General features: G+C 44.0%; 1 protein-coding gene across 1 annotated transcript in view; it reads right to left on the reverse strand.

The window, feature by feature from the left end:
• Positions 1-776: 776 nt before the first annotated feature.
• Positions 777-18,934, reverse strand: part of ephb2a (eph receptor B2a) — a 43,382-nt gene continuing 25,224 nt past the window's right edge. Inside the window, exons 2-16 of the mRNA XM_069660260.1 lie at positions 18,469-18,533; positions 16,389-17,073; positions 11,260-11,415; positions 8,932-9,267; positions 8,548-8,672; positions 8,277-8,439; positions 8,052-8,160; positions 6,140-6,207; positions 5,901-6,023; positions 4,619-4,866; positions 3,659-3,874; positions 2,503-2,652; positions 1,393-1,586; positions 1,147-1,302; positions 777-975 (exon numbers count right to left, since the gene is read on the reverse strand). Of these exons, the coding sequence (XP_069516361.1) occupies positions 867-975; positions 1,147-1,302; positions 1,393-1,586; positions 2,503-2,652; positions 3,659-3,874; positions 4,619-4,866; positions 5,901-6,023; positions 6,140-6,207; positions 8,052-8,160; positions 8,277-8,439; positions 8,548-8,672; positions 8,932-9,267; positions 11,260-11,415; positions 16,389-17,073; positions 18,469-18,533 (2,903 nt within the window). The 3' untranslated portion in view covers positions 777-866. The remainder of the gene's footprint in view (positions 976-1,146; positions 1,303-1,392; positions 1,587-2,502; positions 2,653-3,658; positions 3,875-4,618; positions 4,867-5,900; positions 6,024-6,139; positions 6,208-8,051; positions 8,161-8,276; positions 8,440-8,547; positions 8,673-8,931; positions 9,268-11,259; positions 11,416-16,388; positions 17,074-18,468; positions 18,534-18,934) is intronic.

Below are 18,934 nucleotides of genomic sequence, written 5' to 3' on the forward strand. Positions count from 1 at the left end.
TACCGTGACCAATGGCTCCTCCTGCACCGGTAGTGAGGCAGCAGAGCACGCTCATGTGCTGAGGCGTTTATTCAGTTAGATCATTTTAGAACATAGCTTACTGTTTCTCAAACGTTACCTTCACCGTCTGTAAGATCTAAGTTCTGGCAAATTTGGTGGCAACTGTGTTTACTTACAATTCCAAGTCCGTGTTTAAAAAATGGATCCAAAAGTTCTGTTACAACTTGCACATTTATCGACTAGTGGTCGCAGCAAACAGCAGCTACTTATAGGTGCAACAGAAGAAAAGCAACCGGTGGATCTTTTAATGTTTTTGATGAAATCTGACTGTCATGAATGTTACCAAAAATGGTGCTGCTAAAATAAAAACTTTAAATAGTAATAGTTAACTAAAACAACGAGGGCTCCAGCACTGTGCCCTGCTGCCTCCCAGTCGAAATCTAGACAAACACCACAGTGTGAAGGAGCTGGCAGCAACAGCCCGATGTGAAGCAATTTTGTTGAACAAATTTAGTGAAAGTGCAAGGCCTAAATTATCTTATTTAGTGCTTGAACTCGGTGCTGTTGGTGGTATTGAAGTTAAAAGGTGTTTCCCTAATAGACAAGGACTGAGCAGTTTAGACTGGGTTCTTGGCTGTTACCTGAACATACAGCAGCTCATAGGAGAACAACCAAACACCTGTGCTGTGCTGCAGACTGATGGAACCTTCTCGAGAGAGTTTGCAGGGCGGGAGGGAGAGGCTGAGGTCGCACTGAAGTCAGTCTGTGTGAAGGTCCTCAGCCCTCCTCGGAGGTTCCAGGAGGATGCAGGGTTCATGGCTCCTTGTTTTCCCTACAGTAAACAGAGCTGGTGTGTGCTCCTGGTATCACACCTCCACCGAAGTGATCTGGTTCATCTGGGCCCTCATGGACTGGATGCTGTTGAGGATCTTCTTCTGGTGACCGGCCAACGTCACTCCTACTCTGAGGATGTCCCTGAAGAGAAAACCATCTGTTAGTACCACTTAAAATCCCTTCCTGTTTTCTGGATGCTGAGTAACTGTTTAGTGACTAATATAATGTTAGCTACAAAGCAGCAACAAGTTAATATATTTTTGCCAGGCTGTCTTCTTAACAGCGTGGATGTATCACAAGTATCTAACATACTCCATGGTCATTTGAGACACCACGTCAAAGCTGGTGAAGTCTTCGTTGGTAAAGTTCTCCTTGTACTGGCCCATCTTAATGGCCTCCAGCCACTCATCCACTGTGCTGAAGGAGGAGAAGTCTGGAGTGCTGCGATCCAGCAGAGGTAAGTGGACGCTGGTGGACAGAAAAAAGAAGAACATGTCAGCCTGTGAGATGAGATGACTTGTGATGGCAGTGAAGTGATGGAGGTCCTCTCTGCCGTACCTCGAAGACAGCGGTGTCATGGCCTTGAGGGTGTTGGGGTTGCGGATCATCTTGTCCAGGGTGCTGACGATCTGGCTGAACTTGGGCCGGTTGTTGCGGTCTTTCTGCCAGCAGTCCAACATCAGCTGATGCAGTGCACTGGGACAATCCATGGGGGGAGGCAACCTGTAGTCCTGCTCTATGGCATTGATTACCTACAAGAGGTTACATGAAAAATAAACAGTTGCAGCTGCATATTCAGTAAAATAACAGAAAGCTTGATTGGTGGTATTAGAGATGAACCTATTTCAGCTGGTGCCAGATGTTGACTTTAAAGAGGATGCGATGCTAATTCCCAGCTCTATAAATTTATTGTAGAATTCAACTAGAGCAGCTTTGTGTGATTTACAGTTGAAAAAAAATGTGATTTATCTTATACTAGCCCTCACTCTCGCCTGTCATTTCAGCAGCTGTCTGAAACAAGCCGTTTTAGCTCCCGGCCCACTTTCTTCCCATCTTTCTGGAGGCCCACTAAGCGGCCTCAGCAGCATCTCCCAGCAGCGTTGTTATCCTCTGCTAGCTCTGCTTGAAACTTAAATCTTGAGAAGTTGTGCTGAACAGAGCGGTTGGCATATTTCTTCGACAGACAGACAGACAGACAGGGTGGATGAGCACATCCCCATACCTTTTGGACTGCTGTGCCAGGAGCAGATGACTGAATAAAAATATTCATGACTTGTTTCAGAAAAAAATGTTGGAAACCTCGTATTCAGAGGCGTCTGAAGCCTGAACAACATGTAGTAGCGAGCTAGATAGTCGGTGCTGCTGCTGTTGTAACTGCTTGCTTTCTGTCAGCGTCTTGGCTGCCTGGTCTGTTATTTCCCTAAACTACTCATTAGATTTGATTAAAATAAACACTAATTATGTTTGAGCATAATTAAAGCAACTCATAATATCAGAATAATTAGAAAGACACTATAATCAAACAAATCTACTCATGGGGGCTTCAAAAACAAATATGAGATTCGACTGAATTAGAGCAAATTATAATAAATGCATGCTCATTATCGTTCAGTGACAGTTCTGTGATTAAAGTATGAATTCCAGACTGTTCTTCAGTGCTTTACTCACATCTTGGTTGCTCATGTCCCAGTAGGGCCGCTCGCCATATGACATCACCTCCCACATGACGATACCGTAGCTCCAGCAGTCGCTGGAGGAGGTGAACTTCCTGTACTGGATGGCCTCCGGAGCCGTCCACCGGATGGGAATCTTCCCTCCCTGGAAAAAAACAAGCGTGAAGGTCAGCAGTGGTATAGTGGCATCCTTTACTGACCCTCTTTTTGGAAATCCAATCCAGTCCCTCCTTCTCCAGTTAAGAGGAAACGTCTTGCCACTGAAGCGAGTGTACAACACAAAGAGACTAAACAGGCTGCCCTCAGGTGTCACATCCTGAAGCTTTGCTGCGAGCGACGATACGTTCATTAATCTATCGCTTGTGGCACTCACGGATCGTCGGGACAGTGCTAGCCGGCCCTTAGCCCTCAGGGAATGATTGATTTAAGATTCAAATTTTTGTTAATAATGAATATTAAGGAATGTCAATCTATTTTTTTAAGATTAAAATTTTTACCTTAAATCTTAATTTTAATCTCCAACTTTAAAGACCAAATTTGACATTGTTTCTATCAGATAACTGATAACAACTTATTACTTTAAATCTTAATTTCAATCTCGGTTAGTTTCTGTGTTCCCTCATCCGGTTACCACTGTGGGTCCCCTAGTGTCCGCTCCTCGCTCACTGGCCTTGTCCTTCACCTGAAACACTTGCGGACACAGGAGGGGGGTGGAGGTGGAGTTAGGCTTCCCCACAGGCTTCCGTAGGTCCTGGCTCCCTGACAAACTTTACTACTCACTTAGTGTTTGTTGTCCACTACTTTGTCCCTACAGGAGTCTCTAAGCATATTTAGGTAACTTCAACCTGTCAGGTGACTTAAAGCATCAGCACAATTCTTCTGGAGATACCCTCCTTATATAATTTGTTTTTGGCTTTTCAGTTTCTTCATTTTGTTGTGTAATCAACTATTGATGAAGATTCAATAATCACATTTTGTAAGCCATCCCATCCCAAAGACGGGCTGTCCAAAGGACGTATGAAGCAGAACATTATAATTGTGCAACTTCTTCTATTCATTCAACACCACAAACATTTAATGGCTTTTAGTAGGACCCTTAACGGTTTATTAAGAGACCTTATAAGCATGGCCCCTGTAGTCTAAGGACTCACCAGAGCGCTGGTGTAGGTGGGGTCTGAAGTGTCCTCCTCGAGGAAGCGTGACAGGCCGAAGTCAGACACTTTGCACACCAGGTTGCTGTTCACCAGGATGTTCCTGGCTGCCAGGTCTCGGTGGACGTAGTTCATGTCACACAGGTACTTTATTCCTGCTGCTATGCCGCGAAGCATCCCCACCAGCTGGATCACTGTGAACTGCCCGTCATTTTGCTTTAAGAGAAACACAACAGAAAAATGTTTGTTGTTTTATGATGAATGAATCATGACTGCCTTTTGCTGGACAATAGGACTGTAGAAAAGATTCCTTAAAATCAACCACATACTACATGTCTTTGCTGGCGTGGGATCAGACCACCTTAAATGTTCCTCTCGTGTCTTTTGTGAATCCTTAAGTGATGCTACAATGTCTGCTTTTACCAGCTACTCTTTGAAGGATGATGCAAATTCACCTTTACATCATAACTTCACATCGACAGAACTCTTTCTCCTGTAGAATCTGAAGTTGCCATCAAAATTGCTGTGATTATTTCTGGATGTTGAGTCTTTCTTGGACCTTGGAATCAGGCCAAATTGCTATATATGCTATAAAACATGTAGCTTATTCTCACATACACAATGCCTAATGTTTGCATGTAATGTGACACTATGATAGAGCAGTGAAAACAGCTTTCTGTTGCATCTATTTTGGCCCATTTTTCAGCACCATGGACAGAGACCAGAGGTCCAATTGAAGTATTTGTAGTAGGTAACCAAGGGGAGTTAAAACACAGCAAATGTGTTGTCCTATCAAAGAAGAAAGGCCTTGAACAACCAGGCAGATTTCATCTCCCATAAGCAGTGCTTCATTTTCAATAACACAAACCTTTTCTGCCTGCGTCACTGCAGAAGATGCAGCACATCACGATCAGTGTCTGGAAGGCAACACTGTGATTAATCTGTGTGTCTCGTATTTACCCTGAGGAAGGAGTCGAGGGATCCGTTCTCCATGAACTCAGTGATGATCATCACAGGGCTGCTCTTCGTCACAACCCCCTCCAGGTGGATGATGTTGGGGTGGTCGAACTGGCCCATGATGGACGCCTCGCTCAGGAAGTCCCGCCTCTGGCGTTCCGTGTAGCCCGCCTTCAGAGTCTTAATAGCAACCAGGATCTCTCTCTTGCCTGGCAGCCGGAGATTTCCGCTGCATACCTCTCCAAACTCTCCTGATGGGAAGATAAGAGCAGACAGAGGAAGGTGAATGACCTTTAAAGAGAAGACTGTCAAGCTGTGTTCAGATAAAAAGCGGAGGGATGGTTTTCCCTGACAGATAATATATCTTTGTTCGTGTTGGTTAAATATTTGGCCTTCCAGATAAATCAGGAAACCATCAATCAGTCTGGGTTCAGCATCATTCAGAGGCACACACAGCTCAGTGAATTTTACTGCAGTTTCAAGGAACTGTGTCTGGATTAACTTCCAGCTACTTCGACCCGTGCCCAGCGAGAGCCAGATCTCTCAAAAACTGAAGCTTCACTGTGTCAAGCAAGTCACATGTTTGTTCAAATCTAGCTTACTGCGGCTGCATGAACCCAAAATAAACATTTTACTGTGATTTCATTGCAATAAACTGGAACGGCAAAATAACTAAATCATGATGCAGGTGTGGAAAAACTTTGATGTCGCATCAGGATGGTTTTTGATGCAACAACAGGACATCAGAAGAACGTGGACTTTAAACAGGCACTTTTGCATCAGGCCTGAGTTAAGAACATTCAACTTGTGCAGATGCAGACGTGTATTCCCATGATTCCTATCACATGATTTGTGTCGGCAAGAGGGATTTGGAGTCTTTTTGCTTCTGTTGTTAACACACCTCTCAACAAATGGTATGTCTTAATCCAAACATTGTACTAAGCGCTTTATTCTTTATTCTAGGAAACTGAACTAGTAGTTTTAAGTTTTAATCTTGAAAGACAGGAACATGAGCCCTGATGAGGGGTTCCAAATTGGAGGGCGCCGGTTTAGCTCAGCGTTTAAAGCGAGTGCCCCGTGTTTAGAGGCCCAGCCCTCGACACAGTGGCCCCAGGTTCGACAGCCCTTTGCTGCATGTCATCCCCACTCTCCCTCCCAAAGGCCAAAAAAATAAGTTCCAATAATTCCAAGAAAAAAGTCCCCTTGTGAAAAGCTCTGTTCAGGGCTCACCTGCCTTCTCTGATACCTATAATCATTTCCTTTCATGCATGTTTCCTTCCTTTACCTGCACCAATAACTTGTTCAATCTTGACACAAGAAATGTCGATCTCCTTGGCGAACTCTCTGACAGCTTCGTTGGGGTCTTCATATGTGAAGGGGTCGATGTAGATCTTCATCCCTGGCGACACTTCAACAGAGAGAAAGAAGAACAGACAGCAACAGCTATACACACACAAGCCTGAGCAACATAAGAACGTAGAGCAACCGAGAAGAACATACGGCTCAAAGTAAGTCAATACTTACTGTGACCACTGGTGTAATGCTGCAGTTTGTCCGTGTACTCTGACTCTGTTCTGTCTGAACTCCTCCTGCTGCTGAGAAATACAGAGAACAACAGTAAGAAACACGATCCACTGACGAAGACCACGAGAGTCTATTGAGGCTCTGTATTATTTTGGTACATTGATCTCTTCTCTCATTTCAGATATCTTCACTTCCTGCTCTTGTATGTCTCCTGTTTGAGTGTCTGCCTCCCTGATCGGTTGTATCCGCCTCATTAGTCCCACCTGTCCCTCATCATCTGTGTATTTACCTACATTTATGAGGTCATGAATCATTGGATTGGTTTCCATTGGGGAAAGTTGGCGTGAATGATGCCTCAAGTCAAAACGACAAATCCGTTAGTAGGAAAAAATGTTGGTACGTGACTTGCAGAGTCGTCAGACATGACGTTATGTCATGCAGAAACACAGCAGACATGAGTAAATGTTTGGTTGGGGGTCCAAATCTTTTTAGGAATGTACATATTGCATATAATGTTTCTCCTCACATGCACTTGGTAATGGTATTAGGTTGTAATCATTGGTTGGGTGACATAAATTACTTCTTTGCGGTAAAATTTAGCAAATCTTCTTTGCAGCCTCCGAATTGTTTCTGTTTTACGACATAAAGTTAAACTCACAAAGTTGGAGGAATGACTTCCCGACTCAGGAAATTGGACCATCCCCTCAACACATACTGCAGGTGTAGAGTTGGTCCTTGTGCTCTTTGTCTGTTAGCCGTTCCTCTGAGCTCTTGTGGTTAAAGTTCAAGTATTCTGGATCCAAGTGAGTTCTAAATGGACCTTGTTTTTATGTCTTTACCAAGCATTTGAAACCTTTCCCTGTTTGGACTGAACATAGTACCAAGCTGAGTCCTTTGTTCTGCCGGCACCAGTCCGAAGGTAGTGGAGTGTTAGTAATCGCAAACAGCACCATCCTATTGTTATTCATACTGGGAATCTGTGTTAAAGTGCATTCTGTGATATTTCCATGGCTTTGGCTTTGATGCTATGAGGTAAACAAGTTTCATGGTCCTCATGTGGCATGAATAATAAATGATACATATCTCCCCACAGCAACATATTTCCTGAACTAACATTAGCCTGCTGTTCACTCCTGCACTGAGTACAAAATCTTCACTCTCTACCCACAAAGCCGTCCCTGTATCTGCAGTCTTGGAACCCATCGGCTATCGTCTGACAATGATATAGCCTCTGGGAGCAACAGTCAACTTTTCTGGGCTCCCGGTGCAACCAGCTGTTAGCGATGAAGCACTTTCAGCCGAGACTTCCTTCTCTGTGCGGTGCCGTTGTTTAGAGTCCAACTGGCAACTTGAGAAGCGAGAATGAAGTGGAGTTGAGAACGGCTTTCTAGCTGCACTTGCACGCAGATATCTGTTCATAGAGATTCAGTAAGATAAATCTGATTTTCCGTTCCACCCCTTTTCTCTCCACATGGACAGTTTCCCTTCATACTGCCAATGACCTCTGACACGCTGGCGGACAATACTAGTCGGACTACAAACAGAAAAGACTGTTTCTCAGCGCTTCTATCACCATGCCGAATCTCCTTATAGAGACGAATGGATCTGCATCTCTTTAACCTCAGTCAGACCTGCACACCCTCTCTCTAACTTTGCTTCACCCACTCTCAACCAACCCCACTTCAACATGAAACTAAGGACAGAGAAGCGTCACCATTTTCAGACTCTGCAGAGCTTGTTTAGCTCATTACTTTGGTTTAAGTGAACACTGAATCTGGGGTTTGGTTTACAGCACATAACAGTAGATGGAAATAAGACATCAGTAAGTCATGTTCCTAAACTTTAAATGAGTTTAATGAAGCAAATTAAATTATTATTAAATAGTTAATGGGCTGTAACATGTGTGGCTCACCTCCTGCAGACTATTATGAAGACAGTGATGGCGATGATGAAGACGACCCCTGCAGCAGCTGAACCAATGATGAGGGGGAGCTTCTCCTGGATACTGGAGTTATATTCCTCTGCAAGTGCAAAGACACAAAATCAAGAAATGTGACTCCACAGATGAATTCACCTTTTAGGAAGCCCAAGTTTGAGACAAATTTGGCGGACAAGTACACGTGATTGTCATTCTTACCTTCAGTCATGGTTTGGAAATACATTTTGCCGCTAAAGCGTCCAAATCCAGCGACAGTCCGAGCCCGAACCTGAAAGACGTAGATAGTTCCAGGCTTCAGGCCTCGTATGACGGCAGTGTTGGTCTGACTCCTCGTCAGAGACGAGTTCCACTCGGCCTGGTTCTGAAACACATGAAACACAAATCATGTATAAAAAATTCTGAGACAAATGCTGGGACGATTCCTGAAAGTGTGCCATCGACTGACTCTTCTTCATTGCCCCTGACGTACCTTCTCGTAGTACTGCAGCTCATAGTCCAGGATGACTCCATTGGGCTGGTCAGGCTGGGACCAGGACAGAGTGATGCTGGTGGGGCTTCTGCTGACCTGGTGGATGATGGACACTGCTGATGGTGCTGAGGACAAAACAAGACGACACAGGTCAGAGCCTGCAGAGAAAATACTGACAGACAGACAGGCTACTGAAACTGATCAGATTTTTTTAATTATATGTTTAAGTCTAAATGACCAACTCTACTTTCTGCAATTCCAAAACCTTTTGTACCTTTTAGTCATTTACACCCTAAATATTTAAAAATATGGCCTATGTTTCTTAAAAAGGACAATTCCCTTTAAAGTAAAGTTCTGCTATATAAAACGTTTGGTTAGCCTCACCGGCCTGGTTGGTGGTGATGTTGACAGATGTGTACTGCGGTGAATAAGGGCTCTGGTCTGACACCCCGTTAACAGCTTGTATTTCGAAGGTGTACTGGGTGTGAGCCAGGAGGTCGCTGATGTGGACGCGGGTGTCCGTCAGTCCCAGCTGACGTGGGACGAACTGCACATTGTCTCCACAGCGGGTGCACCCGCCCCGCCCGCTGCCGCAGCTCTTGCATATGATGTTGTAGACGACGTCTTCCCGGCCGCCACCCTCCTGTGGCGGGCTCCACTCCAGCCTCAGGGAGGTCTCGTTCACGATGGAGATGACGTTTTGTGGAGCTGATGGAACAGCTGGAGAGAAGGAGTGTTTTTGTGATTGTAGGGCAGACTTACAACAGGTTCCTGCTTCTTTAGTGTTTCTTTTTAACCAATGCTGCTTAACAAATACCCTAAATATGGTACATGCACAACAATACGATCCTTTACAAGATGTTAAGATACACGATTTGATGCTATACAGCAAAGTTTCAGGAGCAGGACCACACCTCAAGCACGTCTCTTCCGGCATTCCCATAAATTCTAACCTAACTCTCTCCTCCCCTTTCGCTCTCGTGTCCTGCACCCCTCCCTCCCACCCCTGCTCTTTTTCTGTTTCTTTCTGTCCTTTAATCGGCAGGTCCCTGAGGGGGTTCGTCGTGCCCGGATGAAACGGCGGATCCCCAGTAAAGCTTCCCCAAAACTCTAACCGCAAGAACTTCAACCTCTCCATGCCCAAGCATCATTGTCATCAATCTCATTAATCAATTAATTGTTAAATCATATCCTGTTGATGGTGTGGTACAATACGATACGATGCAATACAGTACAATACGATACGATATGATGCGAAACTACAAGATGCAACACGACACGATATAGTGCGAAACCATACAATACGATATGAAATGATACAACATGATATGACATGACACGACACGACAGGATACGATACAATACGACACAATACGACACGATACGATACGATACGATACGATACGATACGATACGATACGATATGATGCAGTACAGTCTAATACCGTATGATACGATACAGTACGATACAATACCATGTGATACAGTACAATACGATACGATGCGATATGATACGATGCGATACGATACAGTACAGTATGATGCGATGTGATGCGATACTATGCGATGCGATATGATACAGTACAGTATGTGATGCGATGCGATGCGATACGACACACTATGATCTACTTGTATTGTCCCTGGAAACTGGAATTGGGGTTATGAGTTCTCTTTTAAGATTTAATAAGGAGCCTGGCAGCAGCATTCTAAATTAACTGAAGCCCCTAAAGGTTACGTTTACTTAAGCATGAGAAGACTGAGTAACAGTTGTCCAAAGGGGATGTGATGAATACATAAAAATGTCCATGTTCTTTGAAGAAGGAAAGGACCAGAGATTCTGCAAAACTGATTAAGACAAGACTGGAGAATTATTTTAACGTGCAGATCGAAATATAGATTATCATCAAAAGTGGCACCAAGATTATGATACTGGTGGAGAGTGAACCTAGTTATAGTGAATGTGTGGCGTCTGGGCCTCACATAATGACTTCCAATTAGTCTGTGTTCATGAGTTTATTCCACAGCAAGATAGGAGAAAGGACACAAAGAGCCGGAGGACATGGCTGCTAAGAACGACGTCTGGTATATCTTGCTGCCACAGTGACCTGAATCTGGATAATTGTCAGAAAATATTTGGATAGTTCGATTTTAACCCTCTCCTGTGCAGCCTTCCCTTTTCAGTCTCAGCCAAAACAGACAAACTACCTCACTGTTCACATGGAAATAATCTAGATCATTGTTGTGCCCCTTGCATTCAGAGTACGCAACTGCAGATGGGCGGCTCCCTAAAAAGCTGTTTTGCTGATTTTTCATGCAAAGAAATCTAAATACTTTGCAGCTTCAAAGCTCTTAAATGTAAGAATTTGCTGCTTTACTCATTCTGTAAATTAAAAGTCTTGGGTTTTTGACTTCTGGTTTGACAAAGAAAGAGGAAGGACATCACTTTTGCCCTCTGGAACACTGTGATCAGCATCTTTCACAACTTTCTGACACTTTGGTTTCACAGCAGACACAGCAGTCTCTCGGGTGAAAGAGAAATACTTTGCAGTCACAGAGCTCGCCCGTGTGCACCGCTAAGTCCTGCATACCCCGCCCATCCAAGTGAAATAACCCTGCTTTTAAGGAGTCCCACAGGGGTGTATGGGTATTCAAGACGCTTCTGTTTGCACATTGAGCACTGTGATTCAAGGATGTACAGTTCTGTATACGTACTTGTGCAGGGCATCTGTGGGGGGTCGGAGTCAGTGCGGTAGTAGCCGTTGCGGCACACGCAGTTAGTTGCTCCCTCACTGGTGGTTCTGCTGTTGATGGGGCACTGCAGGCATGTGTGGTCTCCCTGTGCAGCCTTGAAGAAGCCTGATACACAAGCTGTAAGAGAGGAGGAGGTGCAAGGTACAAAGAAGAGAGAGAGAGGAGAGAAACGGAGTGAAGATTTGAGAACAGTGACATGGGAACAAAATGTCCCATTCGAGAGATGACAAAGTTTTTTTATGAAATCACTCCAACTTTAAATCACATCAGCTGCTTCAACAATGTCCCCCATCAGTACGAGTATTAGTCAGATCCTAGATTACTGCGTCTAAGGTCTTTCGTCTCACATTTTCCCCACAGAGCATGTTTATTCATGACGTCTGCATTTCATAAAGGTCATCTCATTGAAGTGACACGCACTGGGACTCCTTCAGATCCTGTCAGCTCTGCTGTCCACAGGGTCGTAAAACATGTCAGAACATGTGGAGCAGAGGAGACGCTCTGAGATCACGACAAGAGAGAGCGGAGAGGAGATAAAGAAAGCTTTTTATCATCGTTTTCCTTTCTTCTGTGTGACTGTATGATGACAGAGTCTGACAGTCTCCCACAGTGACTTTGAAGTTAGAGTTTATTGTATAGTTACTGCGGCGACGGTTAAGATGTACCTGTGCTTTAAAAACTATAATCCTGACTTATGTCAAGCCAGCAGCTTTCCATTCAGGATAACAGTGCACTTTTCTATTATTATGCCTTTAATTATTCAATATTCATTCATCTTTGATGTGTCGGTGTCGTCCCTGTCAGCTCAAAGGAAGCTGTTTCACACCTGACTGACCTCAAAACAGCCGCTTCGTTTGAACAAACCCGTGGTGATGTATCCTCCTCACTGTGAACCTTGAGCTAAAAGTGTTCCCTGTTAAAAATAAACCACAAATTTAAATTGTAAAAAGTGGGAATGCACTGTATTTCCTTCCCTCCCTTTTTGCTGATTACAATACCGATATATTAGGCACATGTTTTTTTCCACCTAATAGCAGAAAACATCAAGTCTCCCCTGTAGTGGAATTGATATCATGCCTACTCTCATTGTTGTGGCCAAAAAACTGCCATACCGCAGACATCTTGCACATCTTCACGCTTGACGGAAGACGTATTGTACAAAAGGTCTGATCACTCGTTTCGGGGCGCACTTGAATGCAGCATCCCCCCGAGACACGGCAGTGAGCGAGACATGCCTGGACTTGTTTACTGCACCTACTACGGAGACATCAGTGATCGCAGACGGACTCTTTTTGTCGCGTGTGCAGAAAAATGACATATCTGCCGATGCTGATATGTCATTTTCAAGCCATAATCTGCAGATACTGATAATGTGCCGATAATATCGTGCATCCCGAGTAAAAACAAACGTATGTATTTCAGTAGCTGTGACACATTTTAACACAGTTTGCAGAGTTATAATTATAGATGAAACAACAGCAAGGAAAGAGATGAAAACAAACAACAACAAAGATGTTTGCAGAAAAGCACATCCTCAATCCAATAGATCAAGTATCTGTCAAAATCCAATCACTGATTGATTAATTGGTTTTCACCTCTTGTTGGTAAAAAAAAAAAAAAGTCCGCCTGTAAATTTCAAAGTCAGTGAACTAAGTTTTATAGGAATGTTTATAGCCTCTGCTTCTGACTCTGAACCAATCAGAAAGGTGAAACAGCCGCCGTTAAGCAGGACTTTAAGTTTGCGACCATGTCTATTAAAAAACATCTTCTCAGCTTTGTGACCACTCTCATGGAGAAGGCATTAGATAGCGTGCTTTGCTTTAACTTTACATACGGGATGACTGAGCCTTCTTATGCTAGTGCTCGAGATATTACCACATTAAGTGACCCAATATGCCTCAAAGCCAGGCTAATGGGTCGGCTCTCTGTGCAGCACTGATTATTTTTAGTCCTGGTTTTCTGTCTCCATTTAAGATGAAGCGCAAATAATGTGGTATAAAAGCACATTGCACCACATAAAGGAGGCCTTATCTTGTAATTATGATGGCCGTGTCAGGTAATTATGAGTCATAATGAGGGGAACACTAAGCTGTAATGATGAGATCCTGATCTGTAATGACGAGAAAAGGTTCGGTAGTTATCAGGCATCGTTATTTCAGAAGACAGAAGACAAAGAATTTAATATGATTTTTATCTTTGAGACTCTTGGATGTGGCTGCCAGTCACTGAGTAATGTGGGTGGTATTTTTATCATTATTACAAAGTGTGACAACAATACAATAAGCTGAACAATAAGTAAGTCAACATTGTGCAGACATCTAAAAGACCTCTGTGTTGTTTAGGAACAAAGCACTGATCTGAAGTGAGTGCATTCTCTCTCTCAGGTTGTGTAAACTTCTGCTGTTGCAGGATGGCTGAACTGAGTCTGACGGGTCACAGAGTACACCTGAGCGTAACACCTGTTGTCTTAATTATGACATCTGATCCTGTAGTTATGAGATAGAGACGTCTCATCTTAAGGTCTCCATTTTTTTCTGTCGTGAAAGCAAAGCGCTCCTCGACTGGGATCTTGGACCCGACAAGATTCGACCCTGACAATCTGTAGCTGCATCGGCCCCATCCCATAAATAATAACAATGTTATATTTGAATAATTAATATTTTATCTCAAAACATTTTGCAGCTTCAGCCTCAATTCTTTTCTCTCTGACCTTTTCTCTTCCACCAAATGGCTTTTCTGGACTTTTATTTTCAGTTTCGTTTGTAGAGGACTTAAATTCTGTCCGTTGTGCATTGATTTCATCTGATTAAGTTATTTGCCCCCTGACCTCGGATATGACACTGACTGATCCACTTCAAGACGAGGGAAAGTGCATCTGTCGGGGTGGCCTATCAACAAATGTGGGATGGGAGGATGTCTGTGAGGATCCTAGTCTCCTTTCCCCTTCTCTCTCTCTGTCTCTCTCTCTCTCTCTGTCTGTTTGTGTGTGTTCATCAGGAGCTGGGTGTGGATCCACACACCTGCCACTCATCTGCAACCAACTACCTATACACTCAAGGCTCAGTCTTCCACTCTCCGCCAGATCGTCTGTTAACCCTGCATGGTACTCAGCTCAGGCTCTTATTTTGAAAGTATTGTTTGAAATCAAGTTGCGTCTTATTTACCCTGGTTCTGCTTGTAACTAGATCTCCATGCATCCAGTGCCCAGCTCTAAGACCTCCACCTCGTCAACGTGGCCAGCCCCTGACTCCCCTGACTAGGACCTCCTCATTCGGACAAGCTAAAATCACCTTTTAAGACTTCAAGACTTTAAACTCTGTTTAAGCTTAACATTATCCCTGTTCACTCTGCGGTTCTGCCTCAGAGCCGTAACGAAGCTCCGCTGTCATGCAGCCTCTGCCATTTTACATTGGACCAAGCAATGCCGGCGTAAAGCTGCCCCAGTGTGTGTTTCTAAATAGCATAGCGGAAGCAAAATGTGTGTGAGGTGTAAACAAACAAAGCACATGATGCTTCAAATACACAAGGCGCTGTTCTGCCCTTACCTACCCTTAGCAACACATCTAAGGCTAATTAACTGACATGTATCCTGTTTGGTCAGCCAATACACAAACAAGTGTTAAAATTAATTGTTGTGTTAATTGGGAAGTTGCATGATGGAACTACTTCTTGAAGAACAAAAGTGTAACCACCCGCCCCTTCTTTCCGTCTGTTGTCTCTGGCTTGTGAGGTTTACCAGAAACCATCAGTGAGCACAGGTGTTGGTTTCGGCTGTTGTTTCAGGATGTAACTCCCCTTTAAACCATGAACTGTTGCCTTTAAATATCTGTCTGAGTACAAAAAATCGGAGGCGTATTTTACAAAATTAACTAGTCCTTTGAGGTCTTGGTTTCCAGGTGGGTCATGGTTGAATTCACATTTAATCTTCCATCCGTCCGCCCAGGGACATCAGTAAAACTCACCGTATGGTTAATTTAGGTTGGAAGCTACTGATTTAACTGGGTGAGCGTACGAGGACTGTCAGGACACATCAGCATCCAGCCTATGAAAGAGTGAACCACGCTGAGAGTATGTGGGTGCTCAAGTGTGTGCCTGCTGGGGGGGCTTCAGTACAGTTACCATTAAAGTGACAGTACTGAGGGGCTTGTCACCAATTAGTACTGACTGATGACAGGTTAGGTCATGTACTGCTTACATTTTTTAGACTTGGTCTCAACCAGTGTAGTATGGTGGTGGATGTGGTCTGAAGATGGAAAGTGCTGCATTAGAGCAGTCTGTTTACCATCCAGTACATTACATTACGTAAAGTCCAGGTAATGAATCCTGGTTCCCTTTGATTTAAGTCCTGCAAGAGTCCAAGTTGACTTTTTGGCTCTTCGTTAAAGCCTGACCTCAGAGTCACATCATAACAAAAGGTAGACGGGTACCTGGAGTGTCACATTTTGAAGCTTTGGGCAAAGCTGCCACATTAGACACATTTGGAGTGAGAACAGGCTGGCTGTACAGATCAATGATGGCAGCAGCTGTCGCCTCAGAAGGCTGTAATAGCATGAAACTACAAATGAATGATGAAAACCTGACGCCACCACAATGCAGCACACATAGCTGAGAAGTGACGGGGCAAACACGCGTCATCATCTGTGTTTTGCTTAAGTCTGGAAACACACACTGCTTAAAAAGATGGAGCTGTACTGAGGACACACACTCGTCATTGGACACATCCGACTCAGCCGCAAAGCTTAATCCCACGATGCAATGCGGGGATAATTCAGCCGTTGAGGTCTGAGAGAGTTTAGTTAGAAAATCCTTTGACCTTCATCTGCCGACCATCAAGCTATGTTTTCTCCTGCGCTGATTTAAAGAGGATCATGTCAAATGTAAAGTCCCCACTCAGCCGAGACACAGTACAGGTCCTGATCAGGATTCATGATATGGATCAGATTGAAGACTTTAATACCAGGGAAACTACACAGCTGGCAGGCACACACGGAAGGCCCATTTCAAGTGATCTGAACACATGCACAGCTCAGACATACACCACAGTGTCCCTAACACATGATTCAAAGGGGCAGCACTGGCCAGCTTCTTACCTCTGCAGACTGTACCATTATCCACCGCCTCGTATCCAGCTTTGCACATACAGCGCCCAATGGGTACCATCCACTCCCCGTCCCCGTTACAGTACAGCTTGATGGGTACATCCACCTCCTCTCCGTTGGGAACACAAACCCCTCTGGCTGCCACCAAAGAGGTGCTCTCTGCTCCAGACAGAGTCTCCGGAAAGACGGCGCCGTTCTGGATCACTCGGGGACATTTCCTGTAGTAGACTCGAACAGCGATAAGCGACATGCAGGCTCCATAATCCTGAAAAGCCAGGTAGAAGCCGTTGCGTGAAACAGGTCCAAAACTCCGGACTTCACTGTTGATCTTCATGATGCGGCCCCCGAGGTCCACCTGAGAGAAGCTCTCGTCAGCAGCTATAGTGTCCACTTTCACCCAGGGGTTCTCCATCCAGGACGGGGCAGTTTTAGTGGCAGTGTCCGAGTCCGACTCATAGTAGTACAGGTTGAAGGTCTCCTTGCAGGAGCCGGGGACGTTGGGTATGGAACTGCAGTCGCGCACTGAGAACTTCATCTGAACATGGATGCGTTGAGCTCCACGGCGGCGGATATATTTGGTGCGGACCCAGTTATTCTGGCTGCTGTCAAAGACGTTGCAGACCTGGTATGTTCGGATGGTGTTCATGTTTTCATCATAGCCGCTGACTTCTTCCCACTAGAGGACAGACAGGAAACAATCAGAGAGTAGCACACAAATACAAACACTGCAAATTCAAAGTTTAATCCAAAAGGAAACCGGACTTAGTGGAAGTTCTTCAAGACGTTTCACCTCTCATCTGAACACTCAGGATCATGTGAGCCTAACAACCCATCAACACCAGAGGGTGCTAACAACATCTGTTGCCATTAGGTCAACAGCCCAGGTTAACGACTCACCCTTGATGACACAACCATTAGCATGCTAATGACCTACAGAGGCTTATATTTCTAGCTCCATCTACCAGGCAGTTAGAACTGAAGAAGCCTTTCAGATGAGAGGTGAAACATCAAATAAAGTCCAGCTGCCCCTTTTGGATTTAGCTTTGCGTAACCAAAGCTGTCGTTTTCCATTTCCTTCATAAACTATTAATATGACCAAAATGAAATGTGGATATAGATGAACTTAACAGCGGCTGAAAATCTTATTCACTAAGTCTCAGTACACTATAAGGTTGCAGGTACATCAAAGAAGATGTTTTAGCACACTCAGAGGTGCATCACATTTTCAAACATGGAGGGTAGTGAAACGTTACAGTTCAGCCGACTATTAAGATTTGGTTAATTTTAGGAAAAGAGTGTACTGATGGTTAAAAGAAAACCAATGAAGACAGGCTTTAGGTTTTCATGCCCAACCACCATCCTATACCTCCTCCCTAAAGGTGTGCCCAGACAGAAATCAGAGCAAACTCTAAACACAGTGCGCCATCATGCAAAGTCAACGGGAAGGCACAACGGGACACTTACTTATGTAATGTAAAGTTTAAATCAAAGTGTAAACTGAGGCAGACATTATTTTTTTTTAAAGATTATTTTTTTGGCTTTATTTTAGAGCGAGGACAGTGGACAGTGACAGAAACAGGGGATGTGGTGGCCGATTTAACCGCTGAGCTAAACCGGCACTTTCAGTTGTGTGCCGTCCACAGGCGACTTTATGAACAAACTTGTCAAGTAAAAATAGACAAAGTCAGAACTGTCTAACAAAAACACTTTGCCACACTCCCACAAGCTGCACATGAATGACGTGTATGAATGCTATGAAAACACAAGGCTAAAATCTGTCAGGAGATAACATCGAGTGCTGCAGGCTTTCTGGTGATGCCTGGATGGAGTTGACAGACACTCAAAATAAGTCGCCTTATCTTATATATAGACCTCATGTTAACATAGATTATTTATGTTTCTACTGTAATGTACAGTCTCATATATAATGCACGCTTGTACGTCTGGTTGAGGCTCCGTGTAATGTCTCAGATGTACAGAACAAAGCAAACCACAGAGATCTAGCAGTGATAATAAAATGAAAACACATGTGTTGCCTGTTTTACACACTGTTCCTGTTTCATGCACTCACCCCCTGTGACGGGCTGATGGTCCAGCCCAGTTCTGCTGTTGCTGTCGTTGAATCCATCAGTACTTCTGCAGGAGACAAAAAGAAACGGTTTGTTTAAAACTTACATCATTTATGCAATATAATTAAAATGCATTAAGTTACAAAGTAAAATGTTTCTGTTTTTTGTGTTGTAACCGGCCAGAATCCAGGAGCCATTAAATGAATCTGACTCACGCTTCAAAGTGACACTTTGCCCCGGCAAATGTCAGAAGAAATTATTTAAGTTAAATCAACCATTAAACCTCTGGGAAACACAGAGGAGAGACTACACCACACAGAACAGGCTGTTTGTTTAATAAAGTACGAATTAATGTTTGAATAGAGCAACTTAACTGATGAGAAGAGATGACTCAATATCTGTTAGATTTATCTCAGCATGAGAATGACTGGCTGATTCCACTGCATTGTTTTAGAAGCTGTTACAAGA

Source organism: Semicossyphus pulcher, unplaced genomic scaffold (assembly GCF_022749685.1).
Source record: "Semicossyphus pulcher isolate SPU_LCO1_2020_fin unplaced genomic scaffold, fSemPul1.0.p SCAF_13, whole genome shotgun sequence".
NCBI classification, from domain to species: domain Eukaryota; kingdom Metazoa; phylum Chordata; class Actinopteri; order Labriformes; family Labridae; genus Semicossyphus; species Semicossyphus pulcher.